Source organism: Centruroides vittatus, unplaced genomic scaffold (assembly GCF_030686945.1).
Source record: "Centruroides vittatus isolate TY-2023 unplaced genomic scaffold, ASM3068694v2 contig_922, whole genome shotgun sequence".
In the NCBI taxonomy this organism is placed as follows: domain Eukaryota; kingdom Metazoa; phylum Arthropoda; class Arachnida; order Scorpiones; family Buthidae; genus Centruroides; species Centruroides vittatus.
In genome coordinates this window covers 403,944-427,785 of record NW_027122609.1, presented here as the reverse complement: position 1 = coordinate 427,785, position 23,842 = coordinate 403,944, and the positions used below count along the sequence as shown (strand labels likewise).

The 23,842-nt window shown below is 29.2% G+C and overlaps 1 protein-coding gene across 5 annotated transcripts in view; it reads left to right on the top strand.

The window, feature by feature from the left end:
• Positions 1–23,842, top strand: part of LOC136984541 (tyrosine-protein kinase Shark-like) — a 90,091-nt gene that overhangs the window by 49,989 nt on the left and 16,260 nt on the right. For all 5 annotated transcript variants that reach the window (XR_010882207.1, XM_067281566.1, XM_067281567.1 and 2 more), the window contains exons 6-11: positions 257–1,552; positions 10,187–10,643; positions 18,243–18,362; positions 19,022–19,128; positions 19,191–19,257; positions 20,439–20,520. Coding sequence is in view for 4 of the 5 variants with exons in the window: in XM_067281566.1 (XP_067137667.1) it covers positions 257–1,552; positions 10,187–10,643; positions 18,243–18,362; positions 19,022–19,128; positions 19,191–19,257; positions 20,439–20,520 (2,129 nt within the window). In the remaining variant the exon portion in view is untranslated. The remainder of the gene's footprint in view (positions 1–256; positions 1,553–10,186; positions 10,644–18,242; positions 18,363–19,021; positions 19,129–19,190; positions 19,258–20,438; positions 20,521–23,842) is intronic.

Genomic DNA, 23,842 nt, shown 5'->3' with positions numbered 1-23,842 from the left:
GAATTTTATATTTGTAATAATTAAAATTAAAAATTTTCTGTTTACTTTGTTATCTAATTTTTCATAAGTGTACAAACTAAGATCAAAATATTGTGAATTATTTCTTGGATATTTAAATCTTGTTGTATATTTGTACATTATTCATTAAATGATTTAATATTTTATGACTTTTAAGCTATTTCCTTTTTAGTTTTTAATGATGACATTATTGTTTTAGATAAACATTTTTAAGTAATTAAATAACTTCTAATTACAGTTGGTGAGCCATTATACACTTTTTAGTGATGGATTATGGTGTGCCCTTAATGGTCCATGCCTTATCAATCGTACATCAGAAAATTCTTCCCAAAATAGGAATTCACGAAATCAGCGTGATAGTCCTTCAATGACTGAAAACAGAAGTGTAAAAGTGTCAAACAATCAAGGACCAGTTTCCTCAGAAAAATCAAAGAGTAGTAGTGGTTGTCAAAGTCCAGCAATAGTCAGCGGAGAAAAAAATTCTTCAGCATTTAAATCAAGCAAATTATTAAGTGGTTTAAATCAACGTGGTGGTTTATTTACAAAATTAGTAGCAAGTGTTGCACCTCAAATGGTGTCGCAAAATAGTCAGTCATCTTCAGTAACTTCCTCGATTAGTAATGAAAGTTTAGAAGGTAATAATGAACAAACAGTCAGTGTTGTAGGTAGTCCTCCCACTTCTTCCTATGCTTTATATCCTACACCACCAAATACCAGAAAAAGTTCAGTATCTTCTGTAACCAAAGATGATGCAGCATCTCAAGACATGAAAAAGGGACGAATACAAAAAGCATCTAGTTTTGACCTTCTTCCTGCATTTTTCTCACTGTTTCTTTATGGTGATTCAAATTCTGAAGGAGATAAAAAAAATAAAAGGAAAAGTTTAGATAATTCAGCAAAGCGAATATTAAATGATGGTGAAATAAACAAATCGGTTCATAATGAATGCAATGGTATTCCCCAAGAACACAATATCAGATCTGGAGGTGATGAAGTAAACAAAGTGTCAAGGTCTGCTCCAATTCCTGCACCTAGGTTATCACTTACTAGAAAATTGAGTCATGATCATGGACCCGTCTATGCAAATCGTGATGTTTTGACTACAACTGGACGTTCTGTTAGCCTTGGTGATTCTTCGACAACAGGATCAATTCCTGAAGAAGATGAGGGCTGTAGAAGCAAACTACAAAAATGTGATCATCATATGTCACCTCCATTTATCAGAAGTGCCTCCTCCCCATCTGTTGTTTCCCATCTGATCAAACCTAAACCACAACCATGTCCAAGGCAATCCCAATTATCATCTTCACCTGATTGTAACAGCATTAACACAGATTCACTGCCTACTTCACCGCTTACTATTGACAGTACAGTTTTAACTCAGAATGGTAGTGTATCGCCTATTAGCAATGTTAAACCTGTGCCAAGACCAAGAAAGAAATTTCATAATCAAGAAGGAAATGATAGTGATGCTATGAATTCTTGTGCCTCATCAAATAATACCAGTTCTCCAATATTTACAGAATTATCTGAGGTAAGTAAATAAGGTTATTTTGTTAAAATCATAAATAAAAGTTAAATTATTAAAATAAATAATGCTTTAATTATTGTAAGTTATGTGACTTTTATGATTGTTTGTATATGAAAATTTTGTCTTATATAAACCAATCATAATGTTTACTAGTAAAAACAAAAGATTGATTATGATATAAAACAAACTATTTTTGTCTTGATTTATGCCACTTCAAACATATTTGAATGTCTCATTTATGTATACATAAGTACAGATATCCCTCATTTAACATAATGTTGTTTAATACAAATTTATTATAAAACACCTATTATAAAACAGTTAATGATAGTTGACAATTGGCGAGCAAATGCTGATACACACTTACTTACTCTAACAAAATTCAATAATTTTTCATTTCAGAAAACTTTACTGCTTTAGTTAACCACATAAATGAAAATGATGACAAAGCTTTCATTCTATGTTTCCTAACCAGGAAAGAAATAAACATTTTTTTTTCATAAATGAAATATAAGCTAATTTTAATCATTCATGACAATAAAAACTGGTCATAGTTGAGAGAAAATAACACTCTAACACCAAAAAACCAGCTACAAAATACTAAACCTTTACTATTACTAATATTTTCATTTATCTAAAATAAAAATTGTTAGGTAATAAAGAATGAAGACCATACAGACACTTTCAAATTAATCAAATACAATCAAAATATAAATATATAGAATAAATTAAAATTTAAATATTGTCATGTGTTGTTGCATCACATTATTTATGAAACTAAATGTTTAATTAACAATGAAATATTACTACCCTATTTGGTAGTCGAGGTGTATAAAATACTGTTCTGTCATAATAAAATATGGATCAGGTGAGAGGTCTTAAGACCTTTCACCTGATCCAAACATTGAGCTTCCTTAGGGAAGTTCAATGTATGTTCCTCATTCTGTAGAAAGAGAGTCATTTTCTTTATAGTTGATCGCACTCCCCTCCTAGTGCATTCACCCTGTATACTTCCAAGGTTTCCAAATGTTTCTTTCCAGCTCTAAAGTGTGATGTAGAAGTTTTATTTCATCAAAGTTAACCTGGATGTCTTCTTCTATTGTGTACACTACTAGTGCCATATTAGCCCTCCTCTTTCTGATGTTATACCACAAGTTTTATTCTCACCACCTGGCCCCTAGCAGTAATGTCTATATAATCCAAGGAGTTGTCCATGTAATGGGATAGAATTAATACCCAGAAAGCATCCTCTACAGGTTCTTTATAATTTTAAATTAAAGAAAAAATAGTCAGTAGCTTCTTATCCTGATATTGTTCATTTTTCAAATCTGTATGTGTACTTCATTAATGGTCTCATTATTTGTCATCACCATAAATTTATTTTCACTTCAACTAGGTGCATTCTTAAGACTCTCATGTTATCATATCCAGACTCTCATGTTGCCACTCCTCTTCTCATACCTGAATTGACAAACAGTGCATACAGCACTCTCTTCTACAGCATAGAGAGCATACATTGAGCTTCTTTCAGACCTCTCACCTGATCCACATTTAATTATGGCAGAACAGTATTTTATACACTGCAGCTACCAAATAGAAAGTAATATTTCATTGTTAATTAAACATTTAGTTTCATTTAAAAAAATGTGATGCAACTGTGCATGACAATATTTAAATTTTAATTGTATTCAATTAATTTGAAAGTCTTCTGTATACTTTTCATTCTGCATTACCTGATGATGATCGTTTTAGACGACAGAAAATGTTAGAAAATACTAAATCTTTATTATTACTAACTGATTTTTCTGGTGTTTGGGTGTTATTTTCTATAATTTTAATTTTAAAAAATGCAACTGATGAAAAAATGAATAAAAACAAAAGTATAAATGCTTTAAATTAAATAATGTAAATTCAATTAATTTTATTAAAGAATTTTAAAAAGTAATTTTGACTGTACTCTATTTTCATGTTATATACTTGTTATTTTTAAAATATCTTGTTAACATCTACTTGATTTAATTCTGAATATGCTACCACAAGTTGTAGATGTCAATGGATCCAGAGATAGAAGACACAACTACCAAACATGACAGAGTTATAAATTATAAATCTCATGATAAGTTCCTCTCTAAGGAGGGACTTCAAGATTTGATTCAATGTATTTTTCAAAAAGAAGACAATAAACCAGAAAAAATATTTAAGCTTTAAAATCTTGTTCTAAATGCAAGAATATTATAGAACATCACATTGATTTCATTGATGCTGTAAGAAGAGGTTGTGATGGTTTAATGAACTCCTCCTATAAGCAAATTATGGTTGGAGTAAAAACAGCAAAGTAGAATACTTTGTATTCTTTTATTGTAAAAAATTAATTACAATAACATGTCTCTGAATTGTTAAATATTTTTAATACAATTCATAAAATTTTGTATTAGTTTTTGAACAAGGATATTATTATTTAGTATAATAAATACTGTAGATGTTAACAAGATATTTTAAATATAACAAGTATATAACATGAAAATAGAGTACAGTAAATGCCTTGATTCGAACCATTTGATTTACAAACAAAATTTTGAATGCCCTGGTAATATCATGGAAACTTACACTAAAATGTACTGTATTATGCATTCCTATCTATCTAATCTATTATCAATTTAAACTCTAAGATAATTAGACATTTGCATACATCTGAATATATAATTCCCAAAACCAGTGTTCATATCAACAGCAATATAAATCTATTTTGTTCTTAAATGTTACATATTTCAATTTTATGTTCTTAAATTTTTTATTATAATCTATATAAAACCATTGACCATCGGTGGCTGACTCTGCTGTACAGTAACCGAGTTACGGTACGGCAGAGTCAGCCACCGATGATCAACTACCTATACTTCCTACGTTAAGGAAAGTTGACAGTCTGGCCAATCAATGACAGAACTTCCAGTTCAGAAGTTAGTGGCACAGAGATTGCCTCGTTTCACAATACAAATCATCAATGATGTTGCTGTGTAAATTATATTTCAATGCTCATACAGGAAAGATACTATTTTTGTTTTTCGTTACATTCCACAGTTGAATTTAAATCAAATTATTTAATAAAAGCCACATTAATTGACATTGACGTAATATAAATGGCATTCAAGGATTTGTGTTTAAATATGCTTAAGTTAAATTAAATGACAAAAACTAATATATTATTATATATTAATGAATATATTATAATATAATACTAATATTTAATATTTATTAATACTAGGTAGCCAATTAAACTAAAAATAATAAAATAATAATTAAAACTGGCTCCTTACACTGAAACTAAAACTAAAATTTAAATAAAATTAAAATTGAAATGAAATCAATTCAAACATAATATTTTGGAAAGTGTGGATAAAGTACTGGTTGTCAGTCTTGATTGATTTGTTTATATTTCACGCAGGCAGTCACAGTTGAGTCTCTGTTTATAACACTTTGTAAAGTGTTAGTCACCACCAACCCAAATCCAAACAGAAACTAAGTATTTTGCTTTTAATTAATATATATATAGATAGATAGAAAAAAATAATAATATATTGCCTTTACAGACATTTTTATGCATGAAATACAGCTAAAAAGAGGTTTTGTTTTAGGGGTCGGGAACAGATTAACCCATTTTACATTATTTTTTTATGGAAAATTTGGTTTTAGAACAACTTTTAGGAATGAATTAAGTTCAAACCTGAGGTTTAACTATATACATGGAAAAATTGTTTAAGATGTTCCTCGTTGGAGCACATTCCTCACATTAAATAAGATGTATGTATGCCTGTATTTATGTATGTGAAAGAGAGGTTAATCTAGTAGAATCTACTTATCGTAATCACTTTGGAACTATCCTATATTGACTGATAGCATTAAGTGAGCGTAAGTAAATAAGAATACAATTAGTGAAAATTTTGATTTTATTGACTGACATGAAAAAGACGTAATTTTTTTAATTGTTTTTGAATAACTGTTAAAAATAAAAAAAAACACTAAGCAAACAACACTGAATGAATTACTTAATAGTAATTCATTCAGTGTTGTTTGCTTAGTGTTTTTTTATTTAATTATTTATTTATTTTTTGCAGTATTGTCTTTATCAGCACATAATTGACATAAGATACCACCTATATAAGTTGTATCTGCAAGCAAATGATTAAAAAATTAATATTTAATATTTTAAGCACTGATTAATACTATTAACATAAAATTGCTATCAAATAAATAACCTCAAAACATAAAAAAAATCAGCAAAAATAAGATAATTTTAATGAAAAACATTTGCTTATAAAGCCAGTATTTATAGCAGTAACTTCTCAATTACTATCAGTTATATCAGTCATATGTTACGGCTGATAACACAAAAGACAGCTTAAAATACCTGTTTACCTTAAGATAATGATAACTAAAATGTAGGATGATTCTGAGTGTACATAATAATAAACATTTACAATTGTTTCAGAATTTTTGAAATGATTATAATTTTTTAATGTAATCTATAACAGTTTTTGTCTTGATTCATGCCATTCTAAAAGGAATGGCATGAATCAAGACAAAAACTGTTTGATCTATATTTCAACCAATCTTATGTTTCTATTATTACACACAAATTGGATTGCTAAGTTATCTTTTAAAATAAAAATCGGAGACGAAATCACAAGCCATTGATTTAGTAGCTTTTAAAAGTCATTAAAAGATTCACAAAATTCAAATGAAAAATTTCATTTTTATTTTGCATAGCATTATTACCATCTTATCTTCTAACATTATTAAACTCAGTATGATCTTAGACATGAACGTACATACACCCTTCACATATATAATCTTCAGACATTGAAATATATTACTGAGTTAGGGAACCAAAGATTTTATTCTTACAGAAACATTTTTGCTTTCTAGTTATCATATTTAAAAAATAACACTTACATATTCAAAAATGGAATAAATCTTTTTTCGATGGAATGTTTCAAAATTTGCATACTAGAATACATACATAATGATGACAACTTTAAGAAAGCCAAAAACATTTTTATAATAAAAGTTAAGGAATTTATAAACAGCACTACTACTAATTTATGAAATAATAATTATTTTCTCTTCTATTTCACCTGATAATTTGATATTTCATTTGGCTTGCAGCTTAAACAGGCTTCTGAAAAACAAATATTTGCTCCGTCTACAGAAAACTTCCAGGATTTATAACTAATTGGAACCAACGAAAATTCTCAAAGATATTTATTCTTTCAGTAAAGATTTAAGTTTTTAAAACACCACTTACTTCAAGTACTTGGTTTTCTTCAAATGTAAGCAACTTAATAAAAAATACTTTGAATGGATAAAATCATTTTCACTTCTAATTTGATGTATGATCATGCAGTAAAAGTGATGCAATTGTTTATTTTTATTTTGTTATAAGCAAATATTAAATCAAAACAATTCAATTTTATTCAGTATTTATTAAGAAAAATCTATAAAATACAATTTATATAAGTGAAGAATGAACTGGAAAGCTATTAAACTAAAAGATGAACTGAAAAAGCCATTTGGCTAAAAGGTACAGTACCTAAGAACAATACAAATAGTAAAGAATAAAAAATTTAACTTATTCTATCAATTTCTTCTTAGACTGGTTGACTTTTAACATTTTTTTTTTTTTTAAATTGAAATTTACAACTAAAACATCTAAGTGATTTTTTAAAATATTTATATTATTTCTATAAATTATTGATTGCTTATCTTTTGTTCATAAAACTTTTAAGAATATGAAATTTATTTAGACTTCTGATTCAATACCTGTGATTTGGTTGATAATTTATAGGCCTAATTAAATATTGGTCTGTGGATTTATTGTTTGCATATAATAGATTTATTGTAATCATTGAAAATAAACTTTTTAAAGATTATTTTTTTAAAAGTAATTACCATATATCTCGGCGGATAAGACGATCTTCAGATAAGACGAGGTATAAATTTTCGTCGGAGTTTTATAGTTTTAGCATATATCTGTCCTATAAGACGACCCCCAAACTATCAACGGCCTGTGAATTTAGTTTAGATCAGTGATTGTCATCTGAGTAATAATACTGTATAGCGTATACGAAATTATGACCTTTTCGTAATTTTTCAAAAGAACAAATTTTATTTTCTTGCACTGCCTTGCGATTGTTGCAAACATTCAGGTAATGACCTTGACTATTCACAAAAACGTCATATGGGCTATTCTATTTTGTGCACATACCCTACTCTCTACTAGTAAGTAATTACGGTTTGTCCGTTTTTTTATAATGAAATTTATTTAATTTAAAACCAATCTAATTTTTTTTTTGTATCTGTCCTATAAGACGACCCCGGATTTTGGGGGCCTACTTTTATGATTCAACTATCATCTTATCTGCCGAGATATACGGTATTTGTATTTATAAACTTCTGTTTTCTTTTAGTAAATTTAATGCGATAGTATTAAATTTGAGAACAGTTTCAAAGTTTTTACTAATATTAATATCATGGAAACTTACACTATAATGTACTGTATTATGCATTCCTATCTATCTAATCTATTATCAATTTAAACTCTAAGATAATTAGACATTTGCATACATTTGAATATATAATTCCCAAAACCAGTATTCATATCAACAGCAATATAAATCTATTTTGTTCTTAAATGTTACATATTTCAATTTTATGTTCATAAATTTTTTATATAATCTATATAAATAAGATTGTAACAATAGTTTGTTGAATGTTTAGTCAGTTTGAATGTTTGTTGTCACATCACAGAAAAACAACCAAACTTCATATTCTGAATCTGTTGATTTGGGAGATGGTATACACATGCATATGATCTCAAAATCTAAATTATAGAAATTAAACTATAATAACTTTCTGTTCGTTAGATGGCAACACACATTGATCAGCAGCTGCCTCTCAAGCAATTATTTATAAGAAAGTTGTAATACTGAAGTATAGTATTGTGTGTGGAGAACTAACATTAAAAAATAATTAGTGAGAATTTAGTAAAACATGCAAGAAGTTGGAAAAAGTCACATCACCATGCAAGATGGCACTACATGGTGGATTTTTCAAAGTATTAGATGTTATGTTTATGGTTACTTAGTCTGTACTAGTATAAGTTTTCTGTGATTGTCTCCACCCCTCTTAAGCTTGAGAAATTTTTTGTTTCTGCAGTTTTATTATTGTAAATACTAAGGACAATAAATGTACATTTTAGTTACTAAGACTATTGCTTTTATTATCCTCTCCAAAGCCAACCTCCAATCTCCACTCCTTCAAATGCCTGAGCAATGCTGGGCACACACAGCTAGTTTAGACCAATTTTAGATGCCATTTATATAATGTTATTGTTTTAGCTACAGTATGTGCATGCAGGTGTGTATATGATTAGTTGATAACTACCTGTTAGCAGAGATGGATTAAAACAATCCAGAGCCCTGGTAGCACAAATTTGGAGACCCTATCTAAAGTTTTAGTTTTAATATAAAAACAAATTTAACATACACATATAATTTAAAATTTTTGTGAATGATGTTTATTGTTTTGTATTAACATGTTTATTGTTTATGTTTATGTTTATGTTTATTGTTGTATTGTTTTGTTCACCCTGTTTGAAGCTTAATAACATTTGTTCTTGTTATTGAAAATTTCTGAAATTTTTCAGGGTGGTTTGTGTATCAGGGGATTGATGCTATTAAATTTTGGTGGTTAAAGGTCAATGGGATGGGGAGATAAAGGAATTGTGTGTTATATCTCAGTAGGGTCGGACTTAATGACAATTTTACTCATTATTAACATTTACAATTTTTTATAAAATCCATCCCTACCCTCAAAATTAAGCTTTTTGACACTTTATAACAATTAAAAATATAAAAAGTTTTTTAATAAAATATTATAACAGTGGCACCATCAAAATTTTAAATGTTGCTGGGAAAGTTAAGCAACTCATTGCTGGAATTTTTTAATGGTTATTTAATTTAAAATCAATCTTGAGGATATAAATAAAATTTACTATAAAGAATACATAAATTCAACGCCATAAAATATATTAACAAGATAAAAAATGCTTTGATGGAGCATGAAAATTCAAAAAAATTAAAAGTTCTTTTAAGCTTAAGGCTCATCATCAAGAACACAAAAGAATAAACTAGTCCCATCGTCATGTAAGTGATAACAATACTTTACTTCAATTTACTGCAATGTTAAGTTTCAAAATGATAGAAATTAAAAGTAAAATGACTAATTTTTATAATTTTGAATCTTTTCTTCAATATGGTGTCAACATCATTGCTTCCACAATAACAGAAGTAGTTTGTTCTTTTGCACACAATATTTTACTTCAACTTTTTTTTTAAATTTTTGTGCTCCATTAAAGTCTTTTTTCCTGCCCTGTTAAAACTTACTGTCTTAATATTTAATTAACGTAAATAAAAACTTTTTAAATCTGTATTATAAAAAAGTAAATCTAGTTATAATTATGAAAATGATATTTAGGAAATATAGTTTTGTTTTATTATTTTAAATATTTGGTTGAATGTTATACTATATAATTTATTTCAGCTTAGATATTTATAAATTTGGAAATCTTTTTTACTTCAGCAAGGGCAAGAATTATCTCCAGATGAACCACTATATGCAGAAATTGATCCCAGTCTCGTGCTTCCTGATAGCTACATAATGGAAGATTCCGAATGCATCGCAGCCACCGACGGCACAGGTCTTCCATTAGATAATACTACCTCATTGGCATTTCGGTCACCTTCTCTTAGTCCAAGAACATCATCGCCATTCATTCCGATAGCAACGTTAGAATCGCTCTCTCAGAGAGATACATTAATATCACCCACAGAATCTAATTCTCCATCTTATAAAGATGATGATGAAATTCAAAAAGAACTCCAAGATAAAAATGTTGATAATCCAGTTTATGACACACTTAGTGTTGGAACAGATGTTATCGACACTTTCGGTGGTAATGAAGAATTAACTTCTCCATTGCAGTCTTCCAATACCTCTACTACGGCATCATCTCATTCTAATGAAATATTTAATAGAGGTAATTATTTATACTATTAAATTATAGTTTTAAAAATTTCAGTTTATTTATTAATTCAGAATCAGTAGTAGTTATACATATAATACACATCTCAAAGCCTGATGAGTTAATATGATAATCCAATGATTGCCTAAATATTTGGGCTATAATATGGCTATAATCAAATAATTAATATAAATAAATTTGGTACTAGAGGTAAGTGTTAGGTACCATCTCTTATCTAAATTAATAATTATAATTTTATGTATTCCGAGACCATGTCTTCTTTTATTTGTTTTTTCCTCACGACTAGGTGTATTAATGGACATGAGGCATTCTTACATCATCTTTAGAAGATTCGGAAATAAAGATGATGTAAGAATGCCTTGTGTCCATTAATACACCTAGTTATGAGGAAAAAACAAATTATAATTTTAATAATTTATAATTATTAATTTAAAATAACTGACCTGGGACGGGGCTTGAACTTGCAGCCTCTGCTTGCTGTGCGGTGTGCTACCAATTGTGCCACCTGGCCCCCAAGCTAGCCTTCGCTTCCAGAAGAAAATAACTGACCTGCCCCGGGTCAGTTATTTTCTTCCAGAAGGTTCTAAATTATTTATTAAATTATTAAAATTATAATTATTAATTCAGATAAGAAATGGTGCCTAATGCTTACCTCTAGTACCAAATTTATTTATATTAATTATTTGATTATAGCCATATTATAGCTCAAATATTTAGGCAAATCATTGGATTATTATACAGGACTGCTTAATTCACAAATTATAATTAGGCAAATCAAACTTACTAATAATCTAAATAGTATTACTAGTTAACTGTACAAAGTATTTGTTCTGTGTATTTTTTACAATTTAATTAAAACACAGCAATAGTTATGGAAGATTAGAATATCATGTGTAGTTGCACTTATTAGATGAGAAATAACTATTTCACTTTTATTTTAAAAATATAAATTCAACAAATAATTATTCTAATAAACAATAAGTAGTAAAAGTTGAATAATAATTGATATTCTATTAATAATGACAAATATTGAGGTGCAGAAAGAGCATTAATACAGTACTACTGAAACACATTTTAAAGAATATTATTAGGTTTTATTAAATTAAATATCACAGTCAGTTGTTATAAACTAGACACAATGAAACATTTTCAGATGACCAGCCCCTTTAAGCCAACCACCTGTTTAGATGACCAGATTTCTTTGAACAGAATTTTGTTCTGTAGGACTGGACTCATTGTTTTTAATTGTCTTTAAATCAACTATCCCTTCACTCAACCAATGACTACCCTGGCACAGAATATTTTCAAAACCCAAAATTTCCCCAAAAATTATTACTGCATAGCTTGGAAAAACATTCAAATTAAATCCTAAAAATAATTAAATAGATCTAGCATATAATTTGCCACAAAATAACAAAAGTGATTTTAATGTAAAAAGTTTTTTAATTAAGAAAATACTTTAATTTAAGCACAAGTGATCATCATAGGTTAGCATATACAATTATAAACTTGATGTAATATAATTATTAATAGAAACAAAATTGTTACTACAAGTGATCTATTTTTAGCATAGGATGATAATTAACAAACTTTTTGACATCCAAAAATGTAAAACTTGTTACAATAATGAGGTTGTACAACTTTTTCTCAAAAATTATTAAAGATATGCACTAATTTTTGCAAAAAAGAGGTTTTTTTTTTTTTGACTGATTTTCTCATCTTTACTTTAAATTTTTTTGTAAACAAGACCATATTTTTAAGTTTTAAATATATATTCTGACATTAATATTTTTTGTTTTATAATACAAACATTATTTTCCTGTATTTTTCATGTTTTAAGATAATTTCTAATTATCTTATTATCTTACAGATTTAATTAGTAAGACAATTTAAACACAATTAAGACAATTTAATTAGTAAGACAATTCACAAAAAGTTTTCAAATGCAGTTTTTTAACCATGCAGAGAACAAGTGAATATTTCATTTTAATTTAAACTGACACAAAATTCACCTGTTAAATAGTTTCAAGAAGAGTTTTGAAATAGAAGTTCTTTTACTTCTTTTTTTATTCTTTTAAAGCTTAGTTTTCATTTTTAAATAGTGGTTTGGTAAGCGAGATCAGCTCATCTTTACTGCAACCACATAATATGTAAGTAGGCAGCAATGTAATGAGTGAGTGAAGTAATCAAAAACAAAGTAAACATTTGAATTTTACTTTTAATCTCCCTGTGTTTTGGCAAATTTTCCCAATTAATTCTACAGGCTTATCCAAGACACTACTACATTTTATTGTGATAACAATACGTTGTTTAACAGTCACAAATTTTGATTTTCAAAGTATTATACATTTTTGTTCTTTTTTACTCTTTCTGCCTTGTTTTTGTGGCTATTGCTGTAATATTAGTTTTTCTATCACAAGTTTCTCCAAGACAGCTTTAATTTCTCATAAACCTTGTTTACACAATTGGATATATCATGCACCCCTGCTGGACTTAATCCCTTTGTGTGAAATATTCTTTTTGAGGCAATCAGTTTCATCATTTTGGATGATATGATAAAATATAAACTGAAATAAACATCTGTAAGCCTGATAGTTAAATTTAAAGACAAATAATTACAAGATTAGATCAGGGTATATTATTACTACTAATAATAATTAAATGCTAAGTAATTTGCCTAGAGGTAGACATTAGTTACCATCTTTTATTAAATTTCATAATTATAATTAAATTAATATTTATTAATCAATTTAGAAGGTTCTGGAAGAAAAGAATTGGCCTGGAGTGGGACTCAAACCCACAAACTCCTGCATATCATGCAGTTGCATTGCCTGTTAGTCTATCCAGATTTCTGTCTGATCTTCACTTTCAGAATATTAATTTTTAGATATAAACATACTGGTTACACATGCATATTTTAGCATTTAGTTATTAATAGTGGCAGTAATATAGCCCAATATAATCTGGCAATCATTTGGCTTTAAAATATAAGCTATGTAAATGTGCAATGCTGGGCATGTTGCACCATTGCAATAGGTATAAAAATTTAACTTAATCTGTTTGTTCCAACTTTAATGTCCCTATTTCCTTCTATCTGGTCTTATCATGGTGAATATACATAATTTGCTGTTAACATTCTCAATAACAACTTAGCCTATGCTTTATTCTTATTAAACTAAATAACAACAAAGCTAATGAATTTAATTTTTTCGTTAATAGGGATAGATAAAATGGTAATTGATGACGACATATTTGGATGGGAATTAGTAGTTTTTCAAATTTGTTTGACTGAATAAACAAGAAATATTGGAAGACATCATCTTATCAAAATAGTTAAAACGGAGAAAGCAAATGTCTATTTCAGATTATTTTAACCATGGATTGGACAAGGACCAATGGACGTTTCTGGACGACCCTGGAACATGCTTCAACTCATAACTGGGGCATACCAATGGGTCCTGGTTGGTCATGATTGCTCATTGCATCTTTCTAATTTAGTGAAATTGAAAAAAAAATGAGGGGATGCTTTGTATACATTTTCAAAATTGTGAATTGTCATGGATGTGCATCTATCTGTTTTCATTGGAAATGCAAATCACTAATGCTTGAAATAACTAATCTTGGTAAACAGTAGGAACTGCTAGAAGTCTGCTATTGAAGTGTTGTGTTGCATTTTCATCTTGTTTTGGGCTTATAAAATTTTCTTTTCAGATGATATGCATTTTGATTAATCTGGACAACATAAAACTATAATTATTATACTAATAAAGCATTATGCTTGATAATAGTTTTTTTATTAGTTGCCTATTAAGTATTGCCTATTAGTTTATTAAGTAACATTAGTGTAGCAATCAAAATAACTGAACTACTCTGCATTATCACAGTAATACAGGTCTTTGTTCATCCAAATTATCATTAAATCAGACATTTAAGACTATACATTACATTTTCATGTATAGTAAATAGCATTTTAAACAGGTTTGCTATATTCACTAGTATGAGTACTAGTATACTAGTACTCATACTAGTATACTAGTATGAGTACTAGTATTCTCAAAAGTCGGGGGTCGTCTTATACGCCGGTGTTGTCTCATAGGGCGAGTATATCCCAAACTATATATTTTAACTGTAAAAGTCGGGGATCGTCTTATATGCCGGAATATACAGTAATTCCTTCAGCATAGTGACAACCTGCATGCCTTCCCATAGCATGCTTATAGCTTTTCCTGTGAGTTCAAAATAGACATGACATGTCGCATCTCCTTCCATGATTTGTGTGAGAAATGCATTACTTTCTGCTTGATAGTTCAGTAACCAGTGCCACTGCCATCCACTGATCCTTGTTATTTCTATACTAGAATACTACAGGATGGAAATTAACTAGGTATTAAGAAATTGCAATAATCTTTGTAATAATAATGCAATTATAATAAAATTTGTGTGTGTGTACAGCAATCAATGGGATTTTATAATTCTCATATCAATGGTATGGGCAGTGACCAAGAGAGGCTACATACAGTGGCAAAAAAGATGGCCAACTGCTTGTCTGTTCAGGGGAAAGTGCAGATTGCTACATACTATGAGATATGGAAATCATTGGTTGCTGTGCAGAGTTTGTGGACTGAATAAATGAATGGCAGTGAACAACAGACATGTCAAGTCCCAGACAAACACACGTTCTCCAAACAGTGAAAAATATTGAACATTGATATAGACTGATAGATGGTAGAGTATTTTTTCACTCGTAACTGAAATGAATCTGGTCTTTCCATGCAATTGTAAGAGATCTCAGATGTCACAAGAAATGTGGCCAGTAGGTTGTTTACATCAACTGTTAGACAATAACAAGAATCAGTGGATGGCAGTGGCACTGGTTACTGAACTATCAAGCAGAAAGTAATGCATTTCTCACACAAATCATGGAAGGAGATGCGACATGTCATGTCTATTTTGAACTCACAGGAAAAGCTATAAGCATGCTATGGGAAGGCATGCAGGTTGTCACTATGCTGAAGGAATTACTGTATATTCCGGCATATAAGACGATCCCCGACTTTTACAGTTAAAATATAGTTTGGGATATACTCGCCCTATGAGACAACACTGGCGTATAAGACGACCCCCGACTTTTGATAAGATTTTCATGGGTTAAAAAGTCGTCTTATATGCCGGAATATATGGTATATGCTCATCATATGTTTTGACATTGAAGGATTCATTACATGTAGAATTCAAACTGCAAGATGAAACCATCATTGCAAATTGTTATGGTAAAACATTGTTTTTGATTTATCTCTGTAGCTGTTGCAATCATTCAGGAAAACTTATGTGTGGCATTATCCTGTTGATACCTGATAACACATAGCTCATTTGATTTAGGGACGACTGAATAAAATAGAAAAATTTGGGATTTATAGTATTTCTATTGAGAAATAAGCATATTAATACAATATTTTGACAGCCAGATGGTCCAGTAGTTAAGGTGTCAGACTACACTCTAGAGACCAAGAAATTAAACTAGACAGGTCCAAAAACCCCAGAAATTTTTTAGGTTTGATATTCTTAGTGCCACAGGGCAGAAAGAGTAAAAAAAGAACAAAAAAGTATAATACTTTGAAAATCAAAATTTGTGACTGTTAAACATAAAGTAAAAAATTAAAACTTGGTCAATGGTATTTACATTTTAAAAAATATAAAAATATCACAAATAGAAAAATGAAAATGAAGACAAAGTTTTGTATATTTGTGATATAAAAGTATCACAAATATACAAAACTTTGTCTTCATTTTCCTTTTTCTGTCATTTCAACACACCAGTGACAGTCCACACTTACAGAGACAACCTTTTATTTGAGGCTTTTCCTCCACAAAAAAATGCAAAATGGAATAAACATCCTCTGACAATTTTGCCAATATTTCAATTTGCAATATGTATTAGTAATGTATAAATGACAGAAAAAGGAAAATGAAGACAAATTTTTGTATATTTGTAATACTTTTATATTTTTAAACAAAGTATTGTTATTGTTAAATATAAGAAGATCTGAAGATTGAATCTGAAATATTTCATGCTGTAGTTAGAATATTAAGTGTCCAAAATACTTTTTTAAAATTTTCAGACTTGAGAACTCAAATTATTAGAATCCTAATCAAAAATCACATAATATAAAATAAAATGGTGTATAATAAAAAATAATATGATGACTTACTTATTTAACACTGTTGTATCCTTAATACAAAATACATGATATCTTAATTAATTTGAAGAGCAAATTGTATTTTGTACAGAGAAACTCATTTAAAGATTTTCAAGAAAAAAATACATTAAATCATGGAATATGTAAAATCCAAACATTTTTAAAAAATCATGCTAAAATATAAAATAAATGTATACATATGCATTCAGAATGGATAAAGTGAAGAAAAACATATCTTAGCAGTATAAATGCTTCTGTGAAAACATTTATTTTATGTAATACTAGCTGTACCCAGCCACGCGTTGCTGTGGCTCAAAATGTATATATTATAAATGTATAACATTCCCTGCGGGGGGGAATTTTGAAAAATCCCTTCTTAGTGTACATTCTCTTGATGTAAACAGAAAAAAACCGTAAAATAGTATAATAGAAACCAAGTTGTTCACAGTAAGCCTTCCTGTCCCTCTCCCGCGGGGTGGAAAATTTCGACACCTATATAATATAAAAGCATGCATGTATTCGAATGCAATGTTGTGTCAAAATTTCAAAGCAGTCTGTTAAGAACTTTCTGAGATTTAAGACTTTGAACAAACAAACATTTACCTTTTTATTTATATACATAATATGTATAATGATCAGTGTCTGTTAACATGTTTTACAAAGAAATAAAAACTATTAAGCTATCTTTTGAAAGTAATCAAGGATATTGTCTTGTTTGTTTCCTGTTGAGGATTTGATGTGTTTTCATCACTGCAGTTTCTAACTTTGAAACATAAATGCATTTTTTCTTAATATTGTCATTGCTATTGTGCATTAAGTACTTCTTTTTGTATTTTGCACTTGTTGCCATAATGCCATAATGTTTGGGTTTGTAGCTGGACAACAGAATGTATAGTGGACTTTTAAAATTGACTTGATATTACTTTACTACACTTGCTATACTAATCTGAGTCCAGCAATGGTTACGAAAGTGTCAAAACTATAGAACATTGTGCCCTCTTACTATCACAGTGTGGCGAAAAAATTTCTTTTACGTAGTTTCTATTGTAATAATTAAATTAGAATAATTCAAAACAAAAAGAAATTAATAATTACAAAAGAATAAGGTAATTAGATCTAGTTATGCAAAAAGCTACCAACTCTATTAAATTGAATGAATCACATTTAAAGTTTTTCATTTTCAAAAAATAGACTATGGGTTAGTCACTGAGCTTTTTGAATACATTAGTAGTAGCTGTGCAGTTTGGTTATTCCTGTAAAATGAAGGCTGCACAAATCTGAATTTGTACATGACTTTAACCCATTTTTATACATTCAAGAGTTGGTAGCTTTTTTGCTTAACTGTCTCCATTAATGTTGTGTTTCTCTTAATTTAACTAAATATGATTTTTTATAGTTTCTGTAAGGAGGACTCTTTCAAGAGAAGAATCTGAATTGGCTTATCACACCTTAAGACGTTATAGAAGAGGTCCAATTAATTTAGACCCCAAATCAATTATTTTAAAAGAAAAAATAGGTAAATATAATACTTTTATATTAATTATATGAAAAGCTTTAAGATATCTAAAACATTTCAGCTTTTCTTATTTTTTATTAATATAAGTTGTTATATATCTAAAATATCAGAATTAAAATTAATTATTACATACAATGCAATAATGTTTAATGCAAATCATAATTTTGTGTTATAATCACAAACAATATCATGAATAAATGAAAAATCTGTCAAATGTATTACAATAAAATTCTAATATGTTAATGATTGAAAACTAATGCAATATTTACACTGCATTATTTGACTTTATTTATAAGCAAAAATTTTTCTTCAATTAGCTTTTCATTTGTATTTTTTATTTTTTTAAATTTTATTTTGATTGTTTGTATATTTATTCGAAGTACGCAGCAGCACTTTTCAGTATTCGAAAGGGCTGTTTTCTTTGCTGTCAATTAGTAGTAAAAGTATGGATAAAGTAACCATAAATTTTTATCTTTTATAGTATTACTTGATGAACGTTGGTGTATAATTATTACTTTTTTTATTTTTTTCTTTTCATTAGGCATTGTAGAAATTCAATTTTGTTTCTAGAACAGAAACAAATAAATTTTAATCATTAGCAATTATCATAATAGAAATATAGCAAAAAACATTAAATGAATATTTATTAAAATTTCCAGGATCTGGTAATTTTGGCGAAGTGCTTCGAGGAGTATTTGCTACAGGTCCAATGGAAGTACAATTTGCCCTCAAAATGTTAAAAAATAATTCTGTGCCTAATCAAAAGGTAATTTTCATAATAGAAAATTTTATTTCTAATTAAGGATGTTAACAAAAGTAAAATTTTAGACAGAGATATTGAAGGAAGCTCAGATGATGGCAGCTCTTGATCACCCTCATATTGTTAGACTCATTGGTAAGTATTAAAAATTATGTAATAAGAAGCAATTATTATTTATTTGAAGAATGTACATGTAACAAATATAATATTTAATTTTTTAATTCTTAAGAGTATGGTTCTCAAATGTTTTTGGTTCATGGCACACTAAAATTTTTCTGGTGCACTTAATGTACAAAATTAAAAATGTGTTGTTTTTTCAAACAGAACATATCTTGAAGAATGAGTTTTATTACTACTGTATGAAACTTTGAACTGTAAAAATAAAGAAATAATTACATATTAATAGCAAAATTATTTTTAATTAGAGCACAGTAACAACATTATGGTTGCATGTTAATATGTAGTGAAAGCTCCTCAGTGGCAATACAAACCATATACACCATTGCATGGAATCAAACAACAGTCTAATGTTGTTCTGTGACACTCCTCTAGAAATTCTGAAATTGTTGGGCTAGTTTGCTTGCATTCTGTGATGACCGCAACTATCTTCCTAGCATATCCTATACATGCTTGATTAGTGAGAAGTCTGAAAAACCTGATTGGCCAAGGAAGTGAATGAATCCAGGAGACATTGTTCAGAGATTCTCATCATGTTGTTGGTAAATAGCTTTGAAAGGCATTACAGTTGGCTGTGTACTGGTGTGGTGTCATAGGAGACTAGATTGTAACCCCATATATGGTGGTTTTCTGCCATTCAACTACTGCAGCTGAATTGGAGCAATGACTATGCCTCTTCTATATCATCTGCATCCAGAGAAAAGTGGCATTCATCACTAGATACTATACAACACCAGTCAAGCATCATCCAGGATTGACAACTGTCTGACAGTATTGCCTATGTTAAGCAGTCAGTGATAGATGTCAGATTGTGGAAGATGTCCACAATCTGACATCTATCACTTCAGATTTCATTTTAAATGGTCATCAGTTTCTATTTAAAATGGAAGAAAACATTTGTTTTGTTTAAACATATTCATTATTTGAACCTAAACACAAATTTCCAAGAAATAAATACACAAATATTTATTTTCTGTAATTTGTGTTTTCATGTATAGTTCCAGCTTACTTGTGCAGTGGTTGTTTTTTGTTTTATATTCATTATTTGGCTTTTTGGTGTTAAGTATATTTATTACTAAATTACAACAGTATTGCCGTAGAGACTGTATTTATAGCTTATTATTTTCTTAATTTTGTAGGTGTTTGTGAAGGAGAATCATTCATGTTAGTTATGGAATTAGCACCTCTTGGTCCTTTGAATAAATATCTTAGATGTCACAGGTAAACATTTTGAAACTTGTAATTTAGAAATATTTTTGTTTATATATACAGTAGGTGCCACATAATGTAATTGAAGATATTGTTATTAGTTATCAAAATTAATATATTTCAAAACATAAATTAAATAACATCACAAAACTTTCACTTACTTTAATCAGAAATTCACTTATTAGTAACATAATAATAATTATAAGTTTGAATTTAATAACCAATTGTTAATAACAACCAACTGACAAAACAGTTAACAGTTATAAGCCATGCTGTTCCAATAAAAACATTATCATAACATAGAATAAATTTAAATTAAATTATCCAATTATATAAGATGCTTACTTTTAACATTTTAAATGTTCATTTTAATCTTGCATTCAATACTGTATACAGTACTATACTTTAAATTTTGATTTCTGGCATTTGTTACTTCATTTATAGCATTTATACCAGTTTTCACTTTTTAAATAGGCACAGACATTTGAAATTAAGTTGTATTTGTTGAAGAGAAGATCATAAATAACATTCCAGCAAATATATCAAAAAGTTTAAAAATTGATTGATAATTGAAAAGGAAATTCCAGTGTCTGCTATAATGATGTCATCCAGTAATATGCCAAATTGTTACTGAAAAAGGCTTTGGAGAGTTATCTGATAAAATTGGAAAAAATCAGCACATGAGCAATCCACAGCTTATGAGGTTCAAATATGTAGCTCCTGGCATTTTGGCAATGTAATTTTCTTTTCCTGTTTTCTGCCTCTTTGACACTAATTAAGCTGATATTCGTGACAAGAAAACAGTCAAACTAATCTTAACCAATGAAAACATGCAAATAAATTATATATTATAGTTTGCATATTATTAGCATATACAGGAAATCTTCATTAATTCAAACTCAGATAGTTCAAAATTCCATTACTGTACTGTTTTTCTAGCCAGGGATTTACATTTTAAGAAATTAGGTTAGTTCAAAATTCAAAGTGAAAATTCTGTCTGAACTGTGATATGTGTATATGAGTTCATATAAGGCTCAGTAGAGACAAGCCATCAAGTAAGTGAATGAAGGAATGACTTAACAAAGCAAACCTTACTATACTGGAATTAGAACACCTGTCTATCTGAATTTTTATTTTTATTGTATTTTAACAAAAGATAATGGCTGTACACGAAGTGTTTAACCACAAAGCGGAAAAAGAGGGAAAGGGAAGGAGGAGGCTGAGAAGATACAAAGGAGAGAAAGAAGGATTCCTCTGATCAGTGTACGTAAGATTACAACTCCTTCTATGATTAATGTTGGCATGCAGTTTTTAGGCTACAAAGCCATGGGTCTAAAAGGAAATCTGAATTATAGCATACATCAATAAGTAATGCAGCTACATAAAAGTTAAACAGAGTAAAGTTTAAAGCTTAAAACTAAAATAAAGGCTTCAAACTAATACTAAAATAGCGGTGCATTACAGATTTATTTCATTACTAATTATTCCAAAGTTTATTTCATCATAAACAGTTTGAAGAAATTATTATCATGTTATGTACACTTTAAAGCAACAGTGAAAGGAATTGTGATCTGTAATGAATGCACCACACAAGTGTGTTTTTGCAAATCAAAATATTGTTTTGTGAAAAATGACATTGGCACCAATACCAAAACTGTATATAATGAAAATTCTTAACACCACTGTTATGGCTTTTGACATTGGAATGATTACTTGATGTCTCTGATATCACATCTTTCCATAGCAAAATAATTACAAATGTAAAACGTCATTGAATGAAGGTTTCATACTTTATTGTGTTTTGTGTACATCTAAGATAAAAAGGGAATAATTTGAAAACGATTGATCCATTCATACTTGACAACAGTTTCTGTACCTGTAAGGTTTACAGGTATGTTTTTGGAGATACACATATGTTTAGATCAAAGTGCCTCCATACTATAAGAAAAAATATACCAACAACTCTAATCTGGTCAATGTGGCTTTGTTTTTACAATAATATATTTTTGACAGCCAGAAAACTGAGCAGTCAAGTTGTCAGCCTATTGCTCTGGGGGACCCAGGATCGAATCTGGATGGGTCGAAAAAAGTCTTGGGAATTTTTCAGGTGGTGGTCCATCTGGATATGTCTGGTTCTGTCACTCACCAACCAACTGCCCCATTGTGGCTGGCCAAACTCATAATGGCTTACTAAAAACCCTCTTAGTGTCTACAGGACAGTAACATATTTTTGGATTTTACCTAACCATGGAATACCCTCTTTTTCTTTTATCTCATAAAATACTACTGGGTTTCAGGATTGTAAGATTGGGTAACAAGTAGCAGATTGAGATATTTGTAGGGCTCTAGGCTACTAGATTTGGGAAATTTACTATTTTTTGGGCTGCATTTAGAGAAATTCTGCTTTATTTTTTATAAAAGCTATCTGACAACCTGTGACATTCTTTCTAAGATTTACACTCTGCATTGCAATTTAACATAAACAAAAGGGTGTCCTACTACAAACACTTTTTGCCTTTTTAGAACAAACAAAATTTTTCTCTAAATTAACTGAATTTTTGTGAATTATGTAATGGTTCAGACCTGTCCGAGACCTCACAAAAATCAGTTGTGAAATAACATTTAAGAGGGCACGTAGTGGAAAAAGCAGTGATGGCACTATGAGCACCAAAGAGTGGAAATCAACTAAGTTGTTTGAATTATTGCAGAAATTTAGTCCTGATTAAATATACAATTCAAATGAAACAGGGTTACTTTACTATGCCAACCCAGATGTTTTTTTGAGTTATAAACATGCAGTATTGTTGAATTAAAAAAAGCAATGGATCACTTTACCATATTGTGATGCTGTTATGTCAATAAGAGATAAACAGACGTTATTAGTCATTGGAAAGCATGCTAAGCTTCAGTGGTTCAAAGGTGTTAGAATGGACTAGTTGAGTATTATGCCAACAAGAATGCATGGACAATTTTCAATATTTTTTTTGAAATGGCTTATGATTTGGGATGCAGAACTGCAGAAAACGTGAAGAACAGTTCTGTTACTAGAGTTGGATATTTCTGGTTTGGAACAGTTTCAAAGGAACCATTCTGGACTCGGAACTACTAGGAACAGTTCCACACTGAGTGTCAAGAAAGTTCTCGTTGGAACTACTAACATGTTTTTCATTTTATACTTTTATGAATATGGCTTTTTATGGAACAGTGAACTCTCTACCGGAATTTGTACTTGAACTACCATATATCTCGGCAGATAAGACGAGGTACAAATTTTCATCGAAGTTTTATAGTTTTTGCATATATCTGTCCTATAAGATGACCCCCAAACTATCAA